Raw genomic sequence first — 26,753 nt, forward strand, 5'->3', positions numbered from 1 at the left:
ATATTAACACTACTCACCATGTAAGAGCATCCCTTCTACCAAACCAGTGATTTATCAGGTTAATGATGCAGAATAGTGAGTGCAGCTCTGGAGTATAATACAGGATGTGACTCAGGATCAGTAATGTATGTACACAGTGACCCCACCAGCAGAATAGTGCCTTCTATGATGGGCATGAGTTATAATCCACAGTTCACATAGTGCTGAGGCTGAACACCAGGATAAGTGAGTCTTTACAGCAATAACTAATACCCCCAGAGAGAAGCACTTATTCTCTGCAGCCAATGACTGAGCCGGCAGGATACTATAAATACCCCCACAGCCACATTGTAAAAGGTTAACAGGGAGAGCTGCAGGGTTATTGTAGGCCACAGCTGGCACCAGGATGAGCTCTGTTACATCATACAGACAGTACTCAGACCCGGCACTAGATGGCAGCAACAGACGAGCTGCACCAGGTTACAATACAACAGCATGGCAGGAACCCTTCAGATGTGATCGCCCAGCTCCCCGGTATACAGTCATGCCACCGCTGCAGGCCTTGTGTACAGACTCTTTCCCAGGATGGTGACTGGCACCTTCAGGGAATGTGGTGTGTTCGGAGCAGGTCATGCAGCACATGTGACTGGCACATCGATGTATGCAAACAGATGAAAGCCAAGTCTAGCAACACACAGGAGACTGGTTATAAAATGACAAAGCCTAGAAACCTAAAGGCTGCCATTACAGCGCCGCTGCAATTCAAAGAGTTTCCCTCATGCCGTCCGGGGAAACAGAAAAGGGTTTGCATTCAAGGTCCGTGTTTCACGGACAGAACACAGGACGTGTGAATGCAGCCTAACTGAAATCACTGTGGTTGTTAGGCAACATATCCCATAGCAACCAGATGAGTTAAAGTGTAAAGCGCTCTCTGCTGCCACCTCTGTCCAGAGCAGTAGCAAATCCCCATAGAAAACATCTCCTGCTCTCCAAACTGGATAGAATACCACTTCCTGCAGGACATACAGCAGCTAATAAGTAATGGAAGCCTGGAGAATTTTTAAATAGATGTAATTTACAAATCTATACAACTTTCTGATTTAAGAGAGAAAGATTCTCACCTTTATAAAGGACCCCAAGTCCCGACCCAGCCGTGCGTCTTCTGATCCGACCTGCCAGTGGTCAGTCTGTCAGACACGCAGCCAGGCTGGCACCTGAGGTCACTGTACATACTGAATCCTCGGCCCCTCCATCTCCCGCCCGTCACACAAACAGGGTCTTTGCGATTTCAGCAAAACAGAATTTAATTGGATAATTTACAGACAACCGGAGGCGGTACAGAATAAAAAGAAATCTGCTTTTATACTTTATTAATATTAGTGCTTATATCGCTAGAAATAAAACATCTGGATTTCTCTGTAACATGTAATCATCAAAAACATTGAAGACAATTCCTAACAATTTTATTATGATAAGAGTGGGAGAGAGGTTAGCGTGGCGGCATTGGCTGCCCCCCGGAGGACGGCGGCTGGACGCTCAGCGCTGTCACTCTCCTTCCTTCTCGGACAGAAACAAAAATATAAAATAAAGGAAAAACTGTGCTAAAGAAAAGACTGAAATGTCATCAACCAAACCGTCCCCCCCGGCCCGCGAGCATGGGGTGTAGGCGGTCTGCGTACGCACGGATCCTCTCTATCTGGCCACCATGCCAGCGGTGAGGCCAGGCCCGGGGCGGCCTCGTGGGGAGCACTGCTGGCGTCAACACTCCTGACCCGAATACATATAAAAGGAAAACAAGCCGGACAGCGACAAAGACCGGATCCAGGACACGTTGCATTGACTTAGAGAAGAGGCAGGGCTGGGCTTATCCAATGCAGCCGTGGTGGTGGAGGAGGAAACAAAAGAATTTATATATATATATGTAGTTCCATAATCCACTGAGCAGGGACCAGAGTCCTGGAAGAGCGATCTCAATGTCGCCTCATTTTAACTTTGCGGACTGGGCTGTCCTCGTCCTCTCCCGTATCTGTATAGTTGTCCACATAATCATAAGGCCTCCGCCAATAGTTCTCAGAGCTGAAGTTGCTTCGTCTCCTCGGTTTTGGTAAAAGCACTGACCTTCTGTTCTCTTCTTTGTCCATTTCGAGAACGCGAGGCCTGTCGGGGGGGGGGGAAGCAGGAGAGGGGTCAAGCTCAGCTGAACAGGTCATAACATTACTTCCTACTAAACTGGGTTAAAGGGAAGCAGTCACCATGAAATTGCTACCTAAGCTATCAGCCTCATGTTATAGAGCAGGAAGAGTTGATATATGTCTTTATTGGAAGAACCTCTGATGTTTCCAAGCTAAAGAGTCCGGTCCATTGAGTGACACCGCCCCCTGGACTCCTTAACACAGAATGATCAGGGATTTTATGTAAAATATGACCAGTTATACTACATCTTTTCCCATAAAGTTATATATCAATCTGCTCAGCCCCTCCTGGTCTATAACATGGTGGCAACCGAATAGATGGTGACAGGGTCCCTTTTAACACTAGTTACATAGTTAATACGGTTGAAAAAAGACACATGTCCATCAAGTTCAACCAAGGAGGGGATGGATACAGGGAAGGGGGAGGGGTGATAGGCCGCAAGTCCTGGCCCAAATGTGAGGCTAATGGTCAGAACTGACATCTGTAATGCTAATGTGAAAGTCTTTTGCTTTGGACATATATAAATGGACTGTGTCCCAATGCAGTTTCTGCATGAAATAGGGACCTGTTGCTGTCTATGGGCCCACAGACTCTACGCTACAGGAGTGAGGTATGGAAACAGTATATATGATTCTCACATAGTACCATATTCTCCTCTAGTAACAGCGCTTTCCCCTGCAGTATCCAATGGAGAGTAACAGGTTTCACATAAAATGTCCTATAGAAGAGCAGTCAGTCTCCATAGACTTCTATAGGTGCTGCGTTATAGATTGTCACTTACCGGTGGGCTGCGTCGGGGTCTGCCTTGCGGTGGGACCGCTTTGGTTTCAGGATATGTTGTCGGTTACTTCCAGATAACCTCTCGGGGTGATAGCCGCTACTCAGGGACTTGGTTTCCAGACGTGGAGCTTCTGTCCTAGTTCTGTAACAGGACACATAAAAATGAAGGTCTTTGCCTCTAACCGATCAGCCGCTGCACACTCCTCCCCAGCTCCGGGCCTGACAGACCCCTTTATGGACCCCATTATCGTGAAAATTATTGTCGAATTCAAATAATCATTTAGTGTAAATGCCGGCAACGATTAAGCAACCTATGAGAAATTGTTCCTTTGGTGCAGACACCAAAATCATTGTTAATTGCTCGCTGTAGTTGCTCACTAATGATTCAGTGTAACAACCAATGTCTTATTCAATGCGAACGATTTGCGAACGAGCAACGATAAAAATAGGTCCAGGTCTTGCTGACCGATCAGCGATTTCTTGTTCGGTTGTTAGTCGTTAACTGCTTTTCAAACAAACGATTTATAGTTTAGATTTCAACGATTTAACGATAATCTGAACTATTATCGTCCGGTGGAATAGGGCCCTAATTCCACATCGTTCCTTCATTTGCTGGGATCAGATGGGAGTACGTGATTGTAGTAATGATCGCAACTTACAACTATGGTTCTGTGCAATATGGTCAATGTTTATCGTTAACCTGAAATCAATCTCGTTTGCGATCATTAATTATTTAAAATAAATCACATTGTCTAATAGGCCCCTTAGACTGGCATTGGAAGTGTGATTAGGTCACGTGACACCGAGCCAGGAGTGAAGGCACAGCATGTGGGCTTCTCCCAGCTACTGATTGGTCATGTGAGGTTTTTTTTTTTAAGTTTACTGGGAAAATAATATTTATAGGTAATCTATGACACGGTCGTCATCTGGAGTGACATTAGGCCTCGATACTTCCCTACGTATAGTAGTGCTCCCCGACCTGTGGCTCTCCAGCTGTTGCTATGTGATCCCCTACGTGCCTCACAATGCACGCGGCATGCTGGGCCAATCCACACAGGGAAACACTCAGATAACTCAATACTAATGGAAATCTGGTCGTGCCGAGACTGTATCAAACGTCTGCAGAGATGTCACTACTCACTTCCTCAGTATGACGACGGCGCGCCGCTCCTTGATGTCCTGTGGTCGGATGCAGTGCGTGATCTCGTCGGCCGCATACCCACTGCAAGAGAAAGACATGGAGAGTCAGAGCTGCGGCAGGACAAGACCACAATATCAATCACATGGGGACACCTCCCACCAGTCACAGCCAATAACAGAACAATGGCTTCTATTCAAACAAGAAACATAAGAGCAGATGATGAATTCTGAACATAAGATGAAGTGATGACACATCCATAACTGTCCGGGCAGTATACACATAGGATTGTATGACGGGTAACCTATCACTGTGCCGCCCCATACACACAGCATTACTGGCCGGGGCAGTATACAGATATAGGGGACCCGTCATACAATCCTATCACTGTGCCGCCCCATACACACAGCATTACTGGCCGAGGCAGTATATACATATAGGGGACCCGTCATACAATCCTATCACTGTGCCGCCCCATACACACAGCATTACTGGCCGGGGCAGTATATACATATAGGGGACCTGTCGTACAATCCTATCACTGTGCCGCCCCATACACACAGCATTACTGGCCGGGGCAGTATATACATATAGGGGACCTGTCGTACAATCCTATCACTGTGCCGCCCCATACACACAGCATTACTGGCCGGGGCAGTATACACATAGGATTGTATGACGGGTAACCTATCACTGTGCCGCCCCATACACACAGCATTACTGGCCGGGGCAGTATATACATATAGGGGACCCGTCATACAATCCTATCACTGTGCTGCCCCATACACACAGCATTACTGGCCGGGGCAGTATATACATATAGGGGACCTGTCGTACAATCCTATCACTGTGCCGCCCCAGACACACAGCATTACTGGCCGGGGCAGTATATACATATAGGGGACCAGTCATACAATCCTATCACTGTGCCGCCCCATACACACAGCATTACTGGCCGGGGCAGTATATACATATAGGGGACCTGTCGTACAATCCTATCACTGTGCCGCCCCATACACACAGCACACGCTGCCAGGGAACAGCGCAGATCCCTATCCCGCTCCCCGACACCCAGGCTGCAGATCCAATTTCACGCCTCGAACTTTCCTATTACGGACACAGGACGAGTAAGTGGAGCTACCCCGAACTGGAAACCGGTGCAGCGTGGGGCCCCCTGGGGTGACGGACATCGGAGGGATAAACAGATGCTGAGCCAGTAACCATCAGCGGAGAATCCATCCACCTATGTCATAAAAGGGGTCTGACCCCCGATGAATCACGTGAAGGACCGCGACTAATAGAGGCCATCACAGCCCCATGTTACCCTCACACGTGGAGTAGTTACCCAGTGTATGTGCCTGTCAGTGTTCACTTGTGAACCAGGAGGCTCAGGGTGAACAAAGTTACAGATTGCCCCAAAGAAAAGCTTTGGACTCAGCAACCGGGACACCATTTATAGTCCTCTCCATTATGTGCATGAGCTCAGTAGTCCTCAATATTCATGAGAAGCAGAAAACTCCACCCACCAGCTGCTGATTGGCAGTTATCTACCAATGCCGTGTATAGGCAGTCACCTGTCAATCAGCAGCTGAAAGGCAGGGGAGGGGTGTGGCAAGAATCCTATTCTCCTGCATATTAGGAGAACGGCTCAACAGACTGATGTAAGTAATACACCGATCTATTCAGCTTTTCTGTCACTAGTTTATGCTGCCTTCATTTAAGGCAAAATAAACCTAGTGACATAACCGCAGAAGGCCAATGAGAAAAGTAGAGCCTGTGAGCAAGTGTAGGTAACAAGCAGTTTATACTCATTGCCTGCTTAAAGGGATTATAACCTGCTTGTTACCTACACTTGCTCACAGGCTCCACTTTTCTCATTGGCCTTCTGCAGTTATGTGCACATTCTAATGCCCTCTGCCACTTATCACTATGTCCACATAGAATCCGTAGTGTAATGGTGCGTTTACACAGACAGATTTATCTAACAGACCTTAGAAGCCAAAGCCAGGAACAATCTCTGTGTAAACGCACCATTAGCCATCTTTTGTGAGACTTATTTCAGTGGTTACCTCTATGTCAGTGTATCCTACTGTTTATACCCGCTATGCCATCCCTAATGTTTGAGCGGGCTATAATGTGTAGCTATGTGCACCTGCTAACTATATGTCAGTGGTTCACTAAGGCTCATGATATTTTTCTTGTCTTTGCTTTGGTTTCTTTATACATCTTGAATAAATATTGGGGGGGGGGGGGGGATTTGTAGGTGGGCACCACACGTCTCCGCCATGGCATCCTGCCACAATCACTTAAAACCATCTATTAGTCTATGAAACATGTCATTGGGAACCCTGCAGATCTGGTATACGAGACTGGGGGCATGTGACCCATGAAGCTGGTTTATGTATGGGAAAGCTGCCACCCTCCAGGCATGTTGGTAATTGTAGTTTTGCAACAGCTGGAGGGCCACAGGTCCCCTGCCCTATAGTGTGACCATGCCAGCCATCACAAACCCTCCCCTGCCTCTATATGTAACCCAACACCAGGCTGGCAGCACCTGGATGTGGCAGGAGATATAACTCAGACCCACAATGCAAAGCAGGAATAATAGAGCGACTGTGGGAAGGACCCCCCCCCCTTTCAATCTGAAGTGGCGAGTCCGGTTCTGGTACAGTGAGGAGGGATGTAATCTGGGATTACAGGCTCATGGCTGTGCCCTCCTGCTAATAAGGTTATTCGGTAGCTGCCACCTGTCGGGTTACGGCGGTCGCCCTTGTCGCGGAGGCGGCTGCACACACCTGCCGCCTCTTCAGGGGAAACACCAATGCCGCTGCCTTCACGGCAAGCTGGGAATAAGCACTTGGCAGCGTCTCAGCCCCGGCACCTGGGAGACTCATCATGGTGTCTGCCCTGCCCCCACACACTAGGGATATAGGGCCAAGAAGACACTTGGCTGCCCTGTGACCGCCAGAGACTTCTAGAATCACACGGACCATGACAAGACATTCTGTTGTATCAACTGACAGGCGTCACTAACCAGTCAGTCATTCACTAGGGCAGGAGTACAACTCCCAGCATGCTCCAGCCCTGACTAGACAAGCGCTCCCCAACCTGTAGCTGCTGCCAAACTACAACTAAAGGCTGTCAGGGCATGCTGAGAGTTGTAGTTTGGCAACAGCTGCAGCGCCAGAGGTTGGGTACACTGAACTGTATCTCATCTCTGCAGCTGATCTGACACCATCCAGGCATGCTGGGGATTGTGGTTCCCCAGCTATCTGATTACAGCTCTGATGTCAGAGGAAGTATAGATCAGTCACGCTGGATTACACCATAGCCAAACCTGTATTCGTCTGTGAGATCAGTAGCGTCAGATGTGTCTGGCAGCCGGGGACCTCCATCCTGTTACGCATATCCAGACTACGCATATACTGTCCGCAATCACCGCTCCCTCATTATAATACTGATGTGTGAACGCGGCCTAAGGGACACACAGGGGAATAGAACAAATCTTGCATCTGTAAAGGGGTACTCCAGCATAAGGTTTTCTTTCAAATCATCTGGCGTCAGAACGGTCTAGAGATTTGTAATAGACTTCTAATAAAAAAAAAAAATATATATATATATATATATCTATATCTCTCTAGTATTCCAGTACTACTTAGCTGCTGTATGTCCTGCAGGAAATGGTGTATTCTTTCCAGTCTGACACAGTGCTCTCTGCTGCCACCTCTGTCCATGTCAGGGACTATCCAGAGCCAGCAAGTCCCCATAGAAAAACCTCTCCTGCTCTCCAGACTGGAAAGAATACACCACTTCCTGCATGGCATACAGCAGCTGATAAGTACTTGAGGACTGCTGATTTTTTTTTTTTTATAAGTAAATGAAGAATCTCTGACACCATTTGATTTCAAGGATTTTTCCCCCCTGCTGGAATACCCTTTTAAGAAATTAATGTGTGTGACCCGTAGGGCCCGGACTGGCCTCTGTTGTCATGGCTGGTACTTGTGGTCCCACACATTCCTTTTTTTAAAGGGGTACTCCAGAGAAAAGACTGCAGGGACAAGGAAGCAGAGGGAGGAGGATTGCAGCCAAGATGATTGTTCCTAAGGCAAAATATAACAATGATCCATGGTATTATCCAACTGACGTCAGGTGTTATCTAACAATACGGCAGCCATGTTTGGAGTTTCTGGCCAATAGGAAGTGACCAGAATATCCCAAGAAAGGGGAGTCACCGACTGCCTGATGTCACTGATCCTGCGCCAGGTCAATGCTCAGAACCAGTTATGTGCACGGCTGCATCAACCTACTGCTATGTAATGCACAGAAAGATTATAATTATACTCATCAGCCAGCCGGGGGAAAGGAGGAGGAGGAGGAGGAGGAGGGCACGGACCACAAGGCCCAGCCAGCCGGGGGAAAGGAGGAGGAGGAGGAGGAGGAGGAGGGCACGGACCACAAGGCCCAGCCAGCCGGGGGAAAGGAGGAGGAGGAGGAGGAGGGCACGGACCACAAGGCCCAGCCAGCCGGGGGAAAGGAGGAGGAGGAGGAGGAGGAGGGCACGGACCACAAGGCCCAGCCAGCCGGGGGAAAGGAGGAGGAGGAGGAGGGGGGCACGGACCACAAGGCCCAGCCAGCCGGGGGAAAGGAGGAGGAGGAGGAGGAGGAGGAGGAGGGCACGGACCACAAGGCCCAGCCAGCCGGGGGAAAGGAGGAGGAGGAGGAGGAGGAGGAGGGCACGGACCACAAGGCCCAGCCAGCCGGGGGAAAGGAGGAGGAGGAGGAGGAGGAGGAGGGCACGGACCACAAGGCCCAGCCAGCCGGGGGAAAGGAGGAGGAGGAGGAGGAGGAGGGCACGGACCACAAGGCCCAGCCAGCCGGGGGAAAGGAGGAGGAGGAGGAGGAGGAGGGCACGGACCACAAGGCCCAGCCAGCCGGGGGAAAGGAGGAGGAGGAGGAGGAGGAGGAGGGCACGGACCACAAGGCCCAGCCAGCCAGGGGGAGTGTGCAGGGAAGGATGGATGGTCTACAAGGTTCAGGCAGTCTGGGGAGGGGGAAGGACTACAAGACCCAGACAGTGTGTGTACATGTGAAGTGAGGATGGACTACAAGGCTCAGCTAGTGAGCAGGTGTTTTTATAGGAGGATGGACTATAAAGGACAGGCAATCTGTGGAGGAGGGATAGACTACAAGGCCCAGCCAGTCAGGGGAGGAGGAAGGGACTACAGTGAGGAGCAGAACTACAGCCCCCATCATGCCCGGTCCCCCATCCCTGGAGCAGGACTACAGCTCCCATCATGCCCGGTCCCCCCCCATCCCTGGAGCAGGACTACAGCTCCCATCATGCCCGGTCCCCCCCCATCCCTGGAGCAGGACTACAGCTCCCATCATGCCCGGTCCCCCCCCATCCCTGGAGCAGGACTACAGCTCCCATCATGCCCGGTCCCCCCCCATCCCTGGAGCAGGACTACAGCTCCCATCATGCCCGGTCCCCCCCCATCCCTGGAGCAGGACTACAGCTCCCATCATGCCCGGTCCCCCCCCATCCCTGGAGCAGGACTACAGCTCCCATCATGCCCGGTCCCCCCCCCATCCCTGGAGCAGGACTACAGCTCCCATCATGCCCGGTCCCCCCCCATCCCTGGAGCAGGACTACAGCTCCCATCATGCCCGGTCCCCCCCCATCCCTGGAGCAGGACTACAGCTCCCATCATGCCCGGTCCCCCCCCATCCCTGGAGCAGGACTACAGCTCCCATCATGCCCGGTCCCCCCCCATCCCTGGAGCAGGACTACAGCTCCCATCATGCCCGGTCCCCCCCCCATCCCTGGAGCAGGACTACAGCTCCCATCATGCCCGGTCCCCCCCCCATCCCTGGAGCAGGACTACAGCTCCCATCATGCCCGGTCCCCCCCCATCCCTGGAGCAGGACTACAGCTCCCATCATGCCCGGTCCCCCATCCCTGGAGCAGGACTACAGCTCCCATCATGCCCGGTCCCCCCCCATCCCTAGGGCAGGACTACAGCTCCCATCATGCCCGGTCCCCCACCTCTGGAGCAGGACTACAGCCCCCATCATGCCCGGTCCCCCATCCCCTGGAGCAGGACTACAGCTCCCATCATGCCCGGTCCCCCCCCATCCCTGGAGCAGGACTACAGCTCCCATCATGCCCGGTCCCCCCCCCATCCCTGGAGCAGGACTACAGCTCCCATCATGCCCGGTCCCCCCCCATCCCTGGAGCAGGACTACAGCTCCCATCATGCCCGGTCCCCCCCCATCCCTGGAGCAGGACTACAGCTCCCATCATGCCCGGTCCCCCCCCCATCCCTGGAGCAGGACTACAGCTCCCCTCATGCCCGGTCCCCCCCCATCCCTGGAGCAGGACTACAGCTCCCATCATGCCCGGTCCCCCCCATCCCTGGAGCAGGACTACAGCTCCCATCATGCCCGGTCCCCCCCATCCCTGGAGCAGGACTACAGCTCCCATCATGCCCGGTCCCCCACCTTTGGAGCAGGACTACAGCCCCCATCATGCCCGGTCCCCCATCCCCTGGAGCAGGACTACAGCCCCCATCATGCCCGGTCCCCCATCCCCTGGAGCAGGACTACAGCTCCCATCATGCCTGGTCCCCCCCATCCCTGGAGCAGGACTACAGCCCCATCATGCCCGGTCCCCCATCCCCTGGAGCAGGACTACAGCTCCCATCATGCCCGGTCCCCCCATCCCTGGAGCAGGACTACAACCCCCATCCCCTGGGGCAGGACTACAGCTCCCATCATGCCCGGTCCCCCCATCCCTGGATCAGGACTACAGCCCCCATCACGCCCGGTCCCCCATCCCTGGGGCAGGACTACAGCCCCCATCATGCCCGGCCCCCCATCCCTGGAGCAGGACTAGAGACCCCATCACGCCCGGTCCCCCATCCCTGGGGCAGGACTACAACCCCCATCATGCCCGGGCCCCCATCCCCTGGAGCAGGACTACAGCTCCCATCATGCCCGGTCCCCCATCCCCTGGAGCAGGACTACAGCTCCCATCATGCCCGGTCCCCCCATCCCCTGGAGCAGGACTACAGCTCCCATCATGCCCGGTCCCCCATCCCCTGGGGCAGGACTACAGCCCTCATCACGCCCGGTCCCCCCATCCCTGGGGCAGGACTACAGCCCCCATCATGCCCGGCCCCCCATCCCTGGAGCAGGACTAGAGCCCCCATCACGCCCGGTCCCCCATCCCTGGGGCAGGACTACAACCCCCATCATGCCCGGTCCCCCATCCCCTGGAGCAGGACTACAGCTCCCATCATGCCCGGTCCCCCATCCCCTGGAGCAGGACTACAGCTCCCATCATGCCCGGTCCCCCCATCCCCTGGAGCAGGACTACAGCTCCCATCATGCCCGGTCCCCCATCCCCTGGGGCAGGACTACAGCTCCCATCATGCCCGCCCCCCCCCCCCCCATCCCCTGGAGCAGGACTAGAGCCCCCATCACGCCCGGTCCCCCATCCCTGGGGCAGGACTACAACCCCCATCATGCCCGGTCCCCCATCCCCTGGAGCAGGACTACAGCTCCCATCATGCCCGGTCCCCCCCATCCCCTGGAGCAGGACTACAGCTCCCATCATGCCCGGTCCCCCCCATCCCTGGGGCAGGACTACAGCCCCCATCACGCCCGGTACCTGAGCACGGTGACGCTGCCCCGGCGGACCGGCAGGAAGAGCACGGGCTCGGACACCCGGATGGGCTTGAACTGGAACTTGCAGCCGAAGCAGAGCGCGGAGTCGCTGAAGAAGGAGACGGAGACGATCGGCCGCTCGAAGATGTGGATGGGGTCCACGTGGGAGACGATGCAGCCGCCGGGCTGGTAGTCGTTGATGACCGCGCTGTTGACGAAGCCGTCCGGGATGACGCGCGCCTCCACCAGGCGGCGGATCACCAGCTCGTGCACCCAGCCCGGGATCTCGTCCACCTCGCCCTTCGGGTAGAGCCGCTCCTGGCCCGGGCCCCGCTTCTGCAGCTGCGCCCCGTACGTGTAGCCTTCGCCGAAGAAGTACTTGTTGCGGAGGGGCGCCCGGTCCACCGTGTGCTCCCGGTACAGCCCCTTCTCGGCCCGGGACACCACCTCGTCTATCTTGGCCTCGATGCGGGAGCACTCCTCCGTGGAGAAGAGCCGCACCTGGCGGATCCCCGAGCGCACCTTGCGGGCCTCCTCCTCCTCCGGCTCGGACAGCGCTCCCTCCTCTTCGGTGTCGGACGCCGGCTGCTTCCGTTTTTTCATCATCCCGGAGGACGCGGGAGGCGGCTGGACAGGATCCCGGGACAACGACTGCAGCTTCTCACGCAGGTCGGTGTAACCGCTGGCGGACATGGCTCACCCGGGGCTGGAGACGGGCATGGCCGAGGGTTCAGTCAGTCAGGCGGCCGCTTCCATCCACCGCCTCCTCAGCACAACCGGACGGCGGCTCGGCTGCGCCGCTGTGACAGGCCCGGTCTGAGGGGATCCTCGTTACGATTCGCTAACACACCTGCCAATCACTCTAGTAGGCGGGGCAATTCTGTGACGCTCCAATTGACTGAAAGACCCAAGGACGCGGGGCTGTCGAGGGTACTGCCTGTCCGTTTACTGACATTAAACGGTCTCTGTGCTCGCGCCGAATAAACAGGCGACACAGTGAACCTTCATCGGTTTTAATATGTCGTTCGTTTTATTGCTCCTTTGATAATTGTATCCTGGAGAAACGTTTCTTTTTCAGCAGGCGCTCCGGGCACCTTATGTTTTGGTGCTGCGCTTTAGTGTCGACGTGACTAGAGTAACGTTTTCCAGGGCCTGGAGTACAAACATGGCGCTTGGCGAGCAGCTTTTCAGCGTACCAAGATGGCGCCTGATTGACAAGTTGATTTTCTAAGGACCCAAGCCGGCTTCAGATGATCCCAGGGCTGTCTGTACATATGCCTGTCATATTATTGCAGCACAAAATTATACGCAGACGAACAGGAGAAGGGAAATATAAGGTGGTTTGTTATACTCATCTCTATAACATTATTTTTACAGCTTGACTATGGGATCTGTAGAACTAGAAAATGCTGCTTTGCGATCAGGCGCCAAGGGAAGCTTTTGTTTTGGTGGCATAGTGTGGTAGACGTGGAGTACACATGGCTGCTGTAGATAGGGTGGTGGTGTACCAAGATGGCTGCTGTAGATAGGGTGGTGGTGTACCAAGATGGCTGCTGTAGATAGGGTGGTGGTGTACCAAGATGGCTGCTGGTTGGCAACAGGAACTCTGCGCACAGCATCATGGTTATTGAGGAGAGACATTGTGATCACAAAGTATGATGAAAGGTAAAGTGTAACTCTGCAGAAATATGGATAAAGTGTAACTCTGCAGAAATATGGATAAAGTGTAACTACAGAAATATGGATAAAGTGTAACTACAGAAATGTGTATAAAGTGTAACTCTGCAGAAATATGGATAAAGTGTAACTGCAGAAATATGGATAAAGTGTAACTCTACAGAAATGTGTATAAAGTGTAACTACAGAAATATGGATAAAGTGTAACTCTACAGAAATGTGTATAAAGTGTAACTCTACAGAAATATAGATAAAGTGTAACTACAGAAATATGGATAATGTGTAACTCTACAGAAATACGGATAAAGTGTAACTCTACCGAAATATGGATAAAGTGTAACTCTACAGAAATACGGATAAAGTGTAACTCTACAGAAATATGTATAAAGTATAACTCTACAGAAATGTGTATAAAGTGTAACTACAGAAATATGTATAAAGTATAACTCTACAGAAATGTGTATAAAGTGTAACTCTACAGAAATACGGATAAAGTGTAACTCTGCAGAAATACGGATAAAGTGTAACTCTACAGAAATATGGATACTCTAACCGCAGACATTGGGAAACGGTGATGAAGTAATGAAAGTGATGAAAAAGCAGTCACATGATCATCTGCGTGCTGGAACCATAACGTGTACTGAGGAGGTGACTGCAACCAGTAAGCCTATAGTACCACTGGATGTAAAAAAAGAGAAGGAAAGCTTATACCTAATTTGGTCTGTGATTGAAAAGGGGAAATCATGCAACCCCACAAGCTAGAGAGTGTCAGCAGGAGAGTGCCCCCATAGTGTCAGCAGGAGAGTGCCCCCATAGTGTCATCAGGAGAGTGCCCCCATAGACGGTGTCATCAGGAGAGTGCCCCCATAGATGGTGTCATCAGGAGAGTGCCTTGATAGATGGTGTCAGCAGGAGAGTGCCCCCATAGATGGTGTTAGCAGGAGAGTGCCCCCATAGATGGTGTGAGGGGGAGAGTGCCTTGATAGATGGTGTCAGCAGGAGAGTGCCCCCATAAATGGTGTGAGCAGGAGAGTGCCCCCATAGATGGTGTGAGCAGGAGAGTGCCTCGATAGATGGTGTCAGCAGGAGAGTGCCCCCATAGATGGTGTTAGCAGGAGAGTGCCCCCATAGATGGTGTGAGCAGGAGAGTGCCCCCATAGATGGTGTGAGCAGGAGAGTGCCCCCATAGATGGTGTGAGCAGGAGAGTGCCCCCATAGATGGTGTGAGCAGGAGAGTGCCCCCATAGATGGTGTGAGCAGGAGAGTGCCCCCATAGATGGTGTGAGCAGGAGAGTGCCCCCATAGATGGTGTGAGCAGGAGAGTGCCCCCATAGATGGTGTCAGCAGGAGAGTGCCCCCATAGATGGTGTTAGCAGGAGAGTGCCCCCATAGTGTCAGCAGGAGAGTGCCCCCATAGATGATGTCAGCAGGAGAGTGCCCCCATAGTGTCAGCAGGAGAGTGCCCCCATAGATGGTGTCAGCAGGAGAGTGCCCACATAGATGGTGTCAGCAGGAGAGTGCCCCCATAGTGTCAGCAGGAGAGTGCCTTGATAGATGGTGTGAGCAGGAGAGTGCCCCCATAGATGGTGTCAGCAGGAGAGTGCCCCCATAGTGTCAGCAGGAGAGTGCCCCCATAGATGGTGTGAGCAGGAGAGTGCCCCCATAGATAGTGTTAGCAGGAGAGTGCCCCCATAGATGGTGTGAGCAGGAGAGTGCCCCCATAGATGGTGTGAGCAGGAGAGTGCCCCCATAGATGGTGTGAGCAGGAGAGTGCCACCATAGATGGTGTGAGCAGGAGAGTGCCCCCATAGATGGTGTGAGCAGGAGAGTGCCCCCATAGATGGTGTGAGCAGGAGAGTGCCTTGATAGATGGTGTGAGCAGGAGAGTGCCCCCATAGATGGTGTGAGCAGGAGAGTGCCCCCATAGATGGTGTGAGCAGGAGAGTGCCCCCATAGATGGTGTGAGCAGGAGAGTGCCCCCATAGATGGTGTGAGCAGGAGAGTGCCCCCATAGATGGTGTTATCAGGAGAGTGCCCCCATAGATGGTGTGAGCAGGAGAGTGCCCCTATAGATGGTGTGAGCAGGAGAGTGCCCCCATAGATGGTGTGAGCAGGAGAGTGCCTTGATAGATGGTGTCAGCAGGAGAGTGCCCCTATAGATGGTGTGAGCAGGAGAGTGCCCCCATAGATGGTGTGAGCAGGAGAGTGCCCCCATAGTGTCAGCAGGAGAGTGCCCCCATAGATGGTGTGAGCAGGAGAGTGCCCCCATAGATGGTGTGAGCAGGAGAGTGCCCCCATAGATGGTGTGAGCAGGAGAGTGCCCCCATAGTGTCTGGCCGTAGCTGTATGTAATAGATTTGGGACCTCATGTAACCTTTTTATTTGCTTGGTAAATAAAACCTAGATTTGATCTGTTTCCTGCAGTAACTCTGTGCATTGCTGATCTGGTGCTGAGCTGTGTGGCTGTGTATAGTGACGGCCGCACAGTCGCACATCTGGCAGCACCGCGCACCCCTTGTCCTGCTTTGAACCTCTCTCTTTCTCCTCACTGCTCTGCCACTTTGATTAGGCCGACACAACCCTCCTCCCGATCCACAGTGACAGGTTCAGCGCCCGCACAGTGTCGGCCCTTTGTCATTCTCTTGCACGCCTCAGGCAATACAGGGTTAAACCAGCATGAACGTGCATGTGTCATTATGGCTGCATGGCTGAGCACAAGTGAACCCACGTTTTCCTGACTTGTCTGCGTCCGACCAGACTCCATGTTCTTGGATGTTACTGTACTCACAAGAATAGAAAATCATGGACTCATATAACAGATCTTACTTTTAGGTCTATAGAAAAATGGTTGTTGTTAACTATCACCATTTACATTATCTGCCAAGGGCCCTAAAATACCTTGTACGGGCCCTGTGCTGGGGTCTATAATATGCTGGGGGTCTTATACTGGGGTGTGTAATATGCTGGGGGTCTTATACAGGGGTCTGTAATATGTTGGGGTGTTATACTGGGGTATATAATATGCTGGGGGTCTGATACTGGAGTCTAAATTATGCTGGGGGCCTTTTACTGGGGTCTGTAATATACTGGGGTCTTACACTGGGGTGTATAATATGCTGGGGGTCTGATACTGAGCTCTATAATATGCTGGAGGCCTAATACTGGGGTCTATAATATCCTGGGGGTCTTATATTGGGGTCTGTAATATACTGGGGATCTGATACTGGGGTCTATATTATACTGGGGGTCTGATACTGTGCTCTGTCATATGCTGGGGGTCTGTTACAGGGGTCTGTAATATGCTGGGGGCCCGATACTGGGTTCTGTAATATGCTAGGGGTCTTATACTGGGGTGTGTAATATGCTGGGGGTCTTATACTGGGGTGTGTAATATGCTGAGGTGTATATCATGCTGGGGATATTATCTTGGGGTGTGTAATATGCTGGGGGTCTAATACCGGGGTGTGTAATATGCTGGGGTCTTATACTGGGGTGCGTAATATGCTGGGGGTCTTATACTGGGGTGTGTAATATGCTGGGGCTCTTATACTGGGGTCTATAATATGCTGGGGGTATTATACTGGGGTCTATAATATACTGGGTGTCTTATACTGAGGTGTGTAATATGCTGGGGTGTATTATACTGGGGTATATAATATGCTGGGTGTCTTATACTGAGGTGTGTAATATGCTGGGGTGTATAATATGTCGTGGGTCTTATCCTGGGGTGTGTAATATGCTGGGGGGTCTAATACTTGGCTCTGTAATATGCTGGACGTCTAATATTGGGGTCTGTAATATGCTGGGGTCTTATACTGGGGTCTGTAATATGCTGGGGGTCTTATACTGGGGTGTGTAATATGCTGGGGTGTATATTATGTTGTGGGTATTATCCTGGGGTGTGTAATATGCTGGGGGTCTAATACTTGGGTCTGTAATATGCTGTGGTCTGATATTGGAGGACAGATATCCGCATGAAGAAGGCCGCCTGTATGGTGCAGATTGCCGGCGTTTCCCCTAGAATCCCCTAGATATCCGATCACTTGTGTGGGTCAGCCAGGATTTTTTGGCAGGATTTTTTTTTCCCCCTTAGATTCACATCTGGGAGATCTTTCTTCTCTCTCTGGTGACTCTTCAGGTTCCCCCTCTACTGGGGCCGGAACAACCACAACTGCTTTATATAATTGTATTTTGCGCCACTGACAGGACTTACAGGACAAGAGGGTGGGGCTTAGTGAGAGGGGTTGGGCCTGATTTTAGTTTGGCCACTTCTCTTACCTCTCTCTTAAAGGGGTATTCCAGCCCAAGGCTAAATATTAATATTGTGCCAAACACCTTTTTAAGTAGGAAAAAAGAACGTACAGTACTTACCTGGCCCTGATCTCATGCTGCTCAGATCTTCCCGGTCAGGAGGAGGACACTGCCAAGTCAGCCGGTCTCTAGCCGCAGCGCCGTCCTGTCCAGGCCAGTGATTGGTTCTGCACCCGAATTCTGAACTCAAAAGCAAGAAGATCCGGGGACTGGACTGGAGCTTGTAGGGGCAGGACTACGTGCGGTTGGTCTTTATATTAATTTACCAACATATTTTCTGTGCCAATTTTCAAGGTCTGTGTGGTGTCCCACCAAGGGTGTTGCTAGTAGTACCAGAGTTTCGCCACAAGATGTTGTCATTGCAAGTATGTATACTCGGTTATTGCACAGCTGTAGTACTTAAGGAGTTATTGTTTGTGTGTCACATGGATCTGTACGCCAATGAGAGTTCTTTGTTCTTCTCACCTATCATCTCTCTGTTTACTTTTTACATACGCACTCCTCACCCACTCAAAGCACACCTTACAGGGGCTGTAGGAAGGAAGTCACATGGGTAGAGGAAGTGTAGGGTCTTTTCCAGGACTGGATCCTAAAGTATTAAGTGTCTTATCAAGTGTAGAGTATTGTATCAAGGCAAAGCTGTATTATCTACGGCCTATCTCAAGTATCTTCAGAGTAAATACGATTTTATTTATGCTTAAGAAACTCTGTGATTCCTCGTCAAGGACCGACACAGTCCTTGGGTTATCTCCCCTTTCTGTGGGTGGCAGTGCCAATAGTCCGGGTGGGTCACTATTTTACTCTGGAATTCAAGGGACCCCACAACAACCTGGCAGGTCACTGACCACAGGGGAACAAAGTATAGCTGGCCCCTTAAAATAAAAGGTGTGCCACCATACCTGTGTGCCCAACCGGCACTGGCGTAACGACATAACATCACTGGGCACGGCTATATCTTGGATAACCCACCATAGAACTGGCGTCACACCTAACCATCTGGCAAATGACCGTCCGTACCACCCTCACATCGGGGGTATCCACCACAGAATTGGCGTCACGAACAGGATACAGACCTCGTTGTTGCCTATAACCGCTTTCCTAAAGAATTCTCAAGAACTGTGTACTCCTTAATTCTAAAGCTAGTTACAAAGTGTTAACCGCCAAAACCACTATTGCCCCGACAGTGCATGTAAAAGTGTGAGAGCCATCTTTATTGTTTCAGGACTATATCTTGTGTTTACTAACTCTGGAAAGGCCGCCAACCAGAACGCGGGAAAACTACACTAAAGCGCGGTAAGAGTCCAGCAAAAACGCTCCAAAGTTTCAACACCGCCCCCTGACGGAACGCAAGAGTACAGCATCGTTTTCAGGAGGACCCCTGATGGTGAGACACCTCCTTGTCTGTACTTCCAGCACAGCCATGATGGAGAAGACCAACGCCCATGTACGTCCCCTGCACTTTGCCGAAAGTGATGGTTCCCCCCTCAGTTGCTTCAAGATGGCGAGCGGAGAGTAACAAGTCATAGATGCTGCAACTAATGCAATTTCAGAGATTGTGGGAGCGCTGGCCCGCTGCTCAGCGGCAGCTGCAAGCAAGCAGGTAGACGCTGCAGCCCCAGTCCCTGCCATCACTGGTCCGGCACTGCCACAGAGCCGCTAGGCCACAATCCTTCCGAGGCAGGACCGCCTCTGCTGCCGCAGAGAGTCCGCAGAAGCAGGGCCGCGCAGCTCCTGGACTAGGGATGGTCCGAAGCTGCCGAGGTTCGGGTTCGTATGAACCCGAACGCTCGGCAGCAGATTCCCGCTGTCTGCCCGCTCCATGGAGCGGGCGGATCCAGCGGGAGGAACACCTGGAAAACTGGGATACAGCCTATGGCTATGGCTGTATCCCAGTTTTCCAGGCGGTCCTCCCGCTGTATCCACCCTCTCCACGGAGCGGGCAGACAGCTTGAATCATTACCGAGGGTTCGGGTTCGTACGAACCCGAACCTCGGCAGCTTCGGACCATCCCTATCCTGGACATTCTCAGAGTCATTGTCCCGGCTAAACAGCCACCCTGCTGTTATCTGGCGACAGAGCGGGATGATGCATAGAACAAGACAGTCCTGCCGGTGACCACTCCACCACAGTCAAGTGGCACGGCTACCCAGCGGGTATCCACAGCAGAGCTGGAGCTTGAATTCATCAGACAACTAGACCAGCTGCGCCCAGGTGAGAAACCCTTAGAGAGGCGGATAGCCACGGTCATTTCCTTCGATAAGGAGAGAGGATTCGGGGTCATCCAGGACTCCTATACGGGTGAGCATGTCCGTGTAAGTCGTAGAGCAATCAAGAGGTCCTACATACCTGCGACCAGACACAACCTGAAGGAACGAGAGATCATTGATTACACTCCTTACACGTTTGAGCGTGAAAGATGGGGCAGAGCTGTCACCAGACCCCGGCATTACATTCAAGAGCCGTTTAAGCCCACCCCATCACAGGACTGGGTACAAAACCTGGGAACCTTACCATAGACGGAAAGCTATGGAAGAACAGATTGTTGTGACTACTACCACTGATTCCAGAGCTCCACCAGTACCAGAGAGAACCGCTGCAACAGCTACTCCTGCTGCAGCAGTGTCAGAAGTGTGTGCAGTGTCCCAGGTGCAGCCTCAGGTCACCATGACACTGAAAAGGACCCTATGCTGTCCCTGAAGCAGCTCAGCTGAGCTGTTTTTGTTGAGCCATCAATGCTTGCATTTTGTCAGAATTTGTTGGTTTTTGTTTGTCCACCCGTCTCTTGATGATTGACCACAAGTTCTAATTGGGATTAAGATCTGGGGAGTTTCCAGGCCATGGACCCAACATCTCTATGTTTTGTTCCCTGAACCATTTAGTTATCACCTTTGCTTTATGGCAAGGGGCTCCATCATGCTGGAAAAGGCATTGTTGATCGCCAAACTGCTCTCGGACGGTTGGGAGAAGTTGCTCCTGGAGGACATTCTGGTACCATTCTTTATTCATGGCTGTGAGCCAATTCCCTTGGCTGAGAAGCAACCCCACACATGAATGGTTTCAGGATGCCGGTTACAGTTGGCATGAGACAAGACTGGTGGTAGCGCTCACCTCGTCTTCTCCGAATAAGCTGTTTTCCAGATGTCCCAAACAATCGTCAAGCACCGACACAGCTCACACACACTCCTTGGGTCATCTCCCCTTTCTGTGGGTGGCAGTATCAATAGTCCGGGAGGGTCACTACTCCACTCCAGACCACCGTGATAAGTACCCAAGGGACCCCACAACAACCCGGCAGGTCAGTGACCACAGGGAAACAAGGTATAGCCATTCCCTTAAAATAAAAGCAGGTGTTCCACCATACCTGTGTGCCCAACTGGTACTGGCGTCATGACATAACATCACCGGGCACGGCTATATCTTGGCCAACCACCATAGAACTGGCGTCTAGCAAGTGATGGGCCGTACCACCCTCACACCGGGGATGTCCACCACATCTGTACCTGCTGTCATAGAATAGGAGCCTTCTTTGTTTGCCACCAGAGGGTATAAACCTTCCCTGGTCATGTGATGTGCACACAGCTGCAGGGCTTGGTACAGTGTGCCAGGGCTCATCTAGTAACCCGCTCAGCTGTGGGAACGTTGCACATGTACCACTGTATATGCAGTGTATATGTATGTATGTATGTGTATATATATATATATATATATATATATATATATATATATATGCACAGCCCTGTACCACTGTATAAGCAGTATATATGTGCACAGCCCTGTACCACTGTATAGGCAGTATATATATGCGCAGCCCTATAGCATCTTGAGGAGATATAACTGGTGACATTAGAATTAATCAGAAACACAATAAAAGATCTCTCCTCATTCTACAAACATGCAGCACTAGATGGCGGTAATATTCTACATTTCCACAGTACATACTCCATAGAGCAGTATGTTCCTAGATCTGTGATGTCTGTAAATGAAGTATCTGGATTTAGTGGGGAGTCATCTCTCCCCCGTGCTGCAAGCACGCCTCCTGCCTGATGATTGACAGTTAAGGTCACTGTAGGGGCTGTCAATCATGAGTCTGGAGGCGTGCTTGCAGCAAAGGAAACAATCTGAGGCCCAGTTAGGAAATTTTCCCCATACATTCCCATTCTCATGCCTCACAGACCAAAGTAAAGTGATTGCCAGTATCCTAAAAGGGCACCTACCCACCAAGAGGGGCATTATTACCATCTGGGGCATTTTGGGTTGGAAAATTAAGTTGGAAAAAGTGCAGAACCTAAGATGTCTGTCAGCCAGATTCTGCAGATACGAGTCATGGGTTGGAGACGTCATCATGGCTGCCTGGCTTACCTGCCTAGGGCACCTCCGGCATCAGCCTGTTGTGATACATTGTAACAAACTGCAGCTGTGCTAGGTCATGTTTGGTGCCTTTGAATAGAAACAAAAAGTTCCCAAGCAGGGCATGGCTGGGCAGGGTTTAGTTAGCTCCGTGGGGCCTGCTATGTTACACTCACCTCAGCACCATTGTTACTGTACACCTACAGCCCACAATGTCTGTACAGGAACCTCCTGTATTTCAAGGAAAAATAAGACAAAAATCTAAAGTTTTGGTAAAATATTTAATAATTCATGAATGTGAGACAAAAAAAATTACAACAGAGTGAAAAAAAAAATACAAAATTGAACGTCAATTGCACATAAAATACAGGAGCTATAAAACCAACAAAAAGTTTAACAAAACGGACTATAAAACAGGAGAGAGGGCTACGGGCGTTCATTTGAAGAGGTGGCGGAAAACCTGCAGCCCTCCAGCTGTTAAAGCCTAAAAGGGGTAATTCACAAAAAAAAAGTTTTCTTTTAAATTAACTGGTGCCAGAGATTTTTTTATTTACTTCTGTTAAAAAATATGACGTTTTCCAGTACTTATTAGCTGCTGTATGTCATGCAGGAAGTGATGTATTCTTTCTAGTCTGGAGAGCAGGAGAGGTTTTCTATGGGGATTTGCTCCTGCTCTGGACTGTTCTTGACATGAAAAGAGGTGACAGCAAAGAGCACTGGAAAGAATACACCACTTCCTGCAGGACATACAGCAACTGATGAGTACTGGAAGACTGTAGTAGTTTTGCAACAGCTGGAGGGCCAATGGTTCTCCATCCCTGCCTTAACAGATGTCCAGGCATGATGGGATTTGTAGTTTTGCAAGAGCTGGAAGGCGGGAGGTTTGACACCTGTCATTTACAGGGACAGTCCTATAATAGACCATTGTGTTGTGTCAGACCCCGCCGCAGTCTCTGCAGGTGACATTATTTTATATAAATCTGAATTTGTTACAAAAATGGATTCAATACACACAGTGGATTCTTCCATGCCTTGTAGATTTGTCCTGTGTTGATCCAGAAGAAAGAAGACTGGATCCCCCATCAGTCATACCTTATATAACTTACTAGAACAAAGACTAGGGGGCGCCAGTGATCACATCTAAATGAGGGGATTGTGGTCAGCACAAAAGGGTTATCCCAGATAAGACAAACATGTCTGCCTCTTCTCATGTCCTCAGTTTGGGTACAGGGAGTGTGCTACTCAGGTCTATTGAAGTGAATGAAGTGGAGTTGTAATACCACACACAACCTGGGGACAGATGGGGGTGCTGTTTTTCAATGAACTCAGACTCATATATAGTTCTCATCCCAGATAACCCCTTGAAGTGAAATCCTGTTTAGTTTTATACAGTCAGGCTAGGGCTACCCAGTAGCATGGGTGGGCTGCACAGCCATATGGGATCAATCCAATGAATCTGGATTTGATGGATTGTCCATCATGTTCTGGGTGACAACGTGAGCACATTAAAGGGTGGAAAGTCTTTTCTTTTCTTTTTCAAAACAACTGGTTTCAAAAAATTATATAGATTTGTAATTTACTTCTCTTTAAAAATCTCCAGTCTTCCAGGACTTGTCAGCTGCTGTACATCCTGCAGGAAGTGGTGTATTCTCTCCAGTCTGACACAGTGCTCTCTGCTGCCACCTCTGTCCATGTCAGGCACTGTCCAGAGCAGCAGCAAATCCCCATAGAAAACCTCTGCTGCTCTGGACAGTTCCTGACACGGACAGAGGTGGCAGCAGAGAGCACTGTGTCAGACTTGAAAGAATACACCGTTTCCTGCAGGATGTACAGCAGCTGATAAGTACTGGAAGACTGGAGATTTTTAAATAGAAGTAAATTACAAATCAATATAACTTTCTGACATCAGTTGATTTAAAAGACATTTTTTTATGGAGTGCCCCTTTAACATTCACTAGATGTGATATGACAGTGAGGCAATGCGATTAGCTCTAGCCTACCCTGACATGGTGTTACCTATGGGGAAGCTGCAAAGGTTCACACCATCCATGGGGTACGATGGAACCAGACCTGGGATCCCCAATACCTAGGCCATGTAGCAGCCATGGGGGATGCCTCTAGGCCAGTGGCGGTGCAAAACTACAATTCCCATCATGCCTAGAAAACCAAAGGGTGACCAGACATGATGGGAATAGTTTTGCACCGGCTGGAGGGTCTCAGGTTCCCCATCCCTGTTATAGACTATGGGGAGATTTATCAAACATGGTGTAAAGTAAAACTGGCTCAGTTGCCCCTAGCAACCAATCAGATTCCACCTTTCATTTTCCAAAAGTCTATGAGGAATGAAATGTGAGGATGGAATCTGATTGGTTGCTAGGGGCGACTGAGCCAGTTTCACTTTACACCATGTTTGATAAATCTCCCCCGTGTGCTGTGATCCTCTCTAGCACCAATGCGCAGCACAATGGGACCCCATTCACATCATAAAATGCCCAATTCTAAAGTGCAGAGTGAAATGGTTAAGTCCAACCATCATGGCGGCGATCAGAGCAGCGTGATCTCACTGGGCGGGAGCGTCAGCCGCTTATCACGACTTAGAAGAAGGTTCTCCATGTGAACTGCGACCACCCGGCATAGCTCCAGACCCTGCAAGGAGAAGATGAGGTTAGAAGAAGCCCCCTACAGGTGGGAGTGGGGATAGTGAGTGTAGATGGAGAGGACCGATGTGTGCAGGGGTCACAAAAACTATAGCATGATGGGAGTTGTAGTTTAGCAGCAGCTGCAGGAGCACAGATAGGGGGAACTGTTATAGAGACATAGGGTAAGAGAGGAACTTTGATTGTTGGAGATGCTGAATGATGGAAGTTGTAGTTTTGTAACAGAGAGCCCCAGGTTGGAAAGGGGGGGTATGGTATATTGCAGAAAGTTAACCCTGTCACTACCTAATTTACTTCTATTTAAAAAATCTCAGCTGCTGTATGCCCTGCAAGAAGTGGTGCATTCTTTCAAGTCTGACACAGTGCTCTCTGCTGCCACCTCTGTTCATGTCAGGAACTGTCCAGAGCAGCAGCAAATCCCCATAGAAAACCTCTCCGGCTCTGGACAGTTCCTGACATGAACAGAAGTGGCAGCAGAGAGCACAGTGTCAGACTGGAGAGAATACACAACTTCCTGCAGGACATACAGCAGCTGATAAGTACTGGAAGACTGGAGATATTTAAATAGAAGTAGTTACAAATCTATATAACTTTCTGATTTGTTGATTTGAAATAATTTTTTTTTTTTTGCCTTTTAGAGTTTCCCTTTAAGAATACATGCCAGACTGAAGGAAGTCAGGAAGAGTGGCTGCTGACAGCTATTGAAGGTATATGGCCTCCTGTATGGTATATGATCCGGTGCCACCCACACCTGACTGCAAATCTACAACTAATGATTCGACTTAATGAGTTTGATAATTAAAGGTGGAAACACAGCACATACCCACCGCTACCGAGGCTCAGGATCCAGGGGGCAGCAGAGGACAGAAGTGACATGAAAGAGTCCAGAGACAGAACAGGTTATAGAGATAGTAAAGAAGCCAATATATACTGTATATTACCAGTCACCCTGCCTGTATGGACGCTGGTCACATGGTACAGCTAACAGGAGGATATCCTGTACACCAGGAGGAGGGAAGCTTGGCCCTCCAGCTGTTGAAAAACTACAACTCCCATCATGTCTGGACATCTAAAGCTTTGGCTGTCCAGGCATGATGGGAGCTGTACTTTTCCAACAGCTGGAGAGTCAAGCTTCCCTCCCCCTGGTGTACATGTTCTACAAGTTCCTAATATACTTTTCAATTCCTTTCCATTTTCAGTATCTCTGCTTGCTGTCAGTGACTGGAGTATATCCCATGTATAGCCTGAGGCTGACAGCCATAGCACCTGGTGGCGCTATATCACACAGTGTATAACAGGGAGCCGCTGCTTTACCTGCTCCAGCTGCAGCTGTGTTACCCGCTGTGACATCATATCTCCCAGCATGACATCAACATAAGGGTAGCTGAATCCTGGCGCAGGACGCTGGGTCCTAGTGCTCTGGATATCCTTCAGTGGGAACGTCACCATCAGCTCCTGGAAGACATTGATGAAGGTGAAACAATGAAGAGCAGGCGCCACGTGGCGATACATGAACCCCCAGACCACCGCAGTGTACCGACCCAAAATATTACTATATGTGAAGAAATCTTATACATACATCCATAAATGAAACCTACTGCAGTTTTTTTCCATATACTTTGTATTCTAGATCTTAACCATTTTCAAGAGAGGCTGAGAACACATTATGATTGGGTCCAGCTTACGCAGGTGGTGGGTTTGGTACAGTGTATCAGGGCTCTGTATTATAATCACTCATACTTGTTTGATACGTCCGTGGCTTTAGTAATAAAGAAGTCATACTTACCTGTCCCTGTGCCCCCGCCATTCTCCTGTAGCTCTTGGTCCTGTGGTGTCACGATCCAGCTCAGAAATCCCCATTCAGCCAGTCAGTGACCGAGTGGGTAGTTCTTCTGGGTTGTGACGACACAGGAAATCAGGACACCAGAGGTTTAAAGTGAGCAGGTGACACTGCGGCTGCAGGTGCATGAGGATGGGTAAGTATGACTCCTTATTATGTCCTG

At 50.7% G+C, this 26,753-nt stretch overlaps 2 protein-coding genes and 1 long non-coding RNA gene across 5 annotated transcripts in view; 1 reads left to right on the forward strand and 2 right to left on the reverse strand.

Moving 5' to 3' along the window:
* Positions 1 to 1,265: 1,265 nt before the first annotated feature.
* ALKBH5 (alkB homolog 5, RNA demethylase) lies at positions 1,266 to 12,631 on the reverse strand. The gene is made up of 4 exons (XM_069984233.1): positions 11,763 to 12,631; positions 4,094 to 4,174; positions 2,954 to 3,094; positions 1,266 to 2,136 (listed from the first exon to the last, which is right to left on the reverse strand). The coding sequence occupies exons 1-4, from the start codon at positions 12,449 to 12,451 to the stop codon at positions 1,950 to 1,952; spliced, it is 1,098 nt and encodes a 365-aa protein (XP_069840334.1). The 5' UTR covers positions 12,452 to 12,631; the 3' UTR covers positions 1,266 to 1,949.
* On the forward strand, positions 11,897 to 26,496 carry LOC138801426 (uncharacterized). 2 transcript variants are annotated; one of them, XR_011364618.1, is made up of 3 exons: positions 11,897 to 13,095; positions 25,389 to 25,649; positions 25,950 to 26,496. It is a non-coding gene; the product is annotated as an uncharacterized lncRNA (long non-coding RNA). The 2 variants fall into 2 exon arrangements; XR_011364617.1 differs by having other exon boundaries at positions 11,903 to 12,427; positions 25,950 to 26,494.
* Positions 24,501 to 26,753, reverse strand: part of MYO15A (myosin XVA) — a 43,184-nt gene continuing 40,931 nt past the window's right edge. For both annotated transcript variants that reach the window (XM_069984231.1, XM_069984232.1), the window contains 2 exons: positions 26,065 to 26,205; positions 24,501 to 24,739 (listed from right to left, as the gene is read on the reverse strand). In XM_069984231.1, the coding sequence (XP_069840332.1) occupies positions 24,638 to 24,739; positions 26,065 to 26,205 (243 nt within the window). In that variant the 3' untranslated portion in view covers positions 24,501 to 24,637. The remainder of the gene's footprint in view (positions 24,740 to 26,064; positions 26,206 to 26,753) is intronic.

This window comes from Dendropsophus ebraccatus, chromosome 9 (genome assembly GCF_027789765.1).
Source record: "Dendropsophus ebraccatus isolate aDenEbr1 chromosome 9, aDenEbr1.pat, whole genome shotgun sequence".
In the NCBI taxonomy this organism is placed as follows: domain Eukaryota; kingdom Metazoa; phylum Chordata; class Amphibia; order Anura; family Hylidae; genus Dendropsophus; species Dendropsophus ebraccatus.

Coding starts and splice junctions, on each gene's coding strand:
- ALKBH5 (XM_069984233.1), bottom strand. CDS start 12,451: ATGTCCGCCAGCGGTTACACCGACCTGCGTGAGAAGCTGCAGTCGTTG. Junction 4,175..11,762: donor GGCAGCGTCACCGTGCTCAG/GTACCGGGCGTG, acceptor TTTCTCTTGCAG/TGGGTATGCGGCCGACGAGA. Junction 2,137..2,953: donor GACCCCGACGCAGCCCACCG/GTAAGTGACAAT, acceptor CCCCCCCGACAG/GCCTCGCGTTCTCGAAATGG.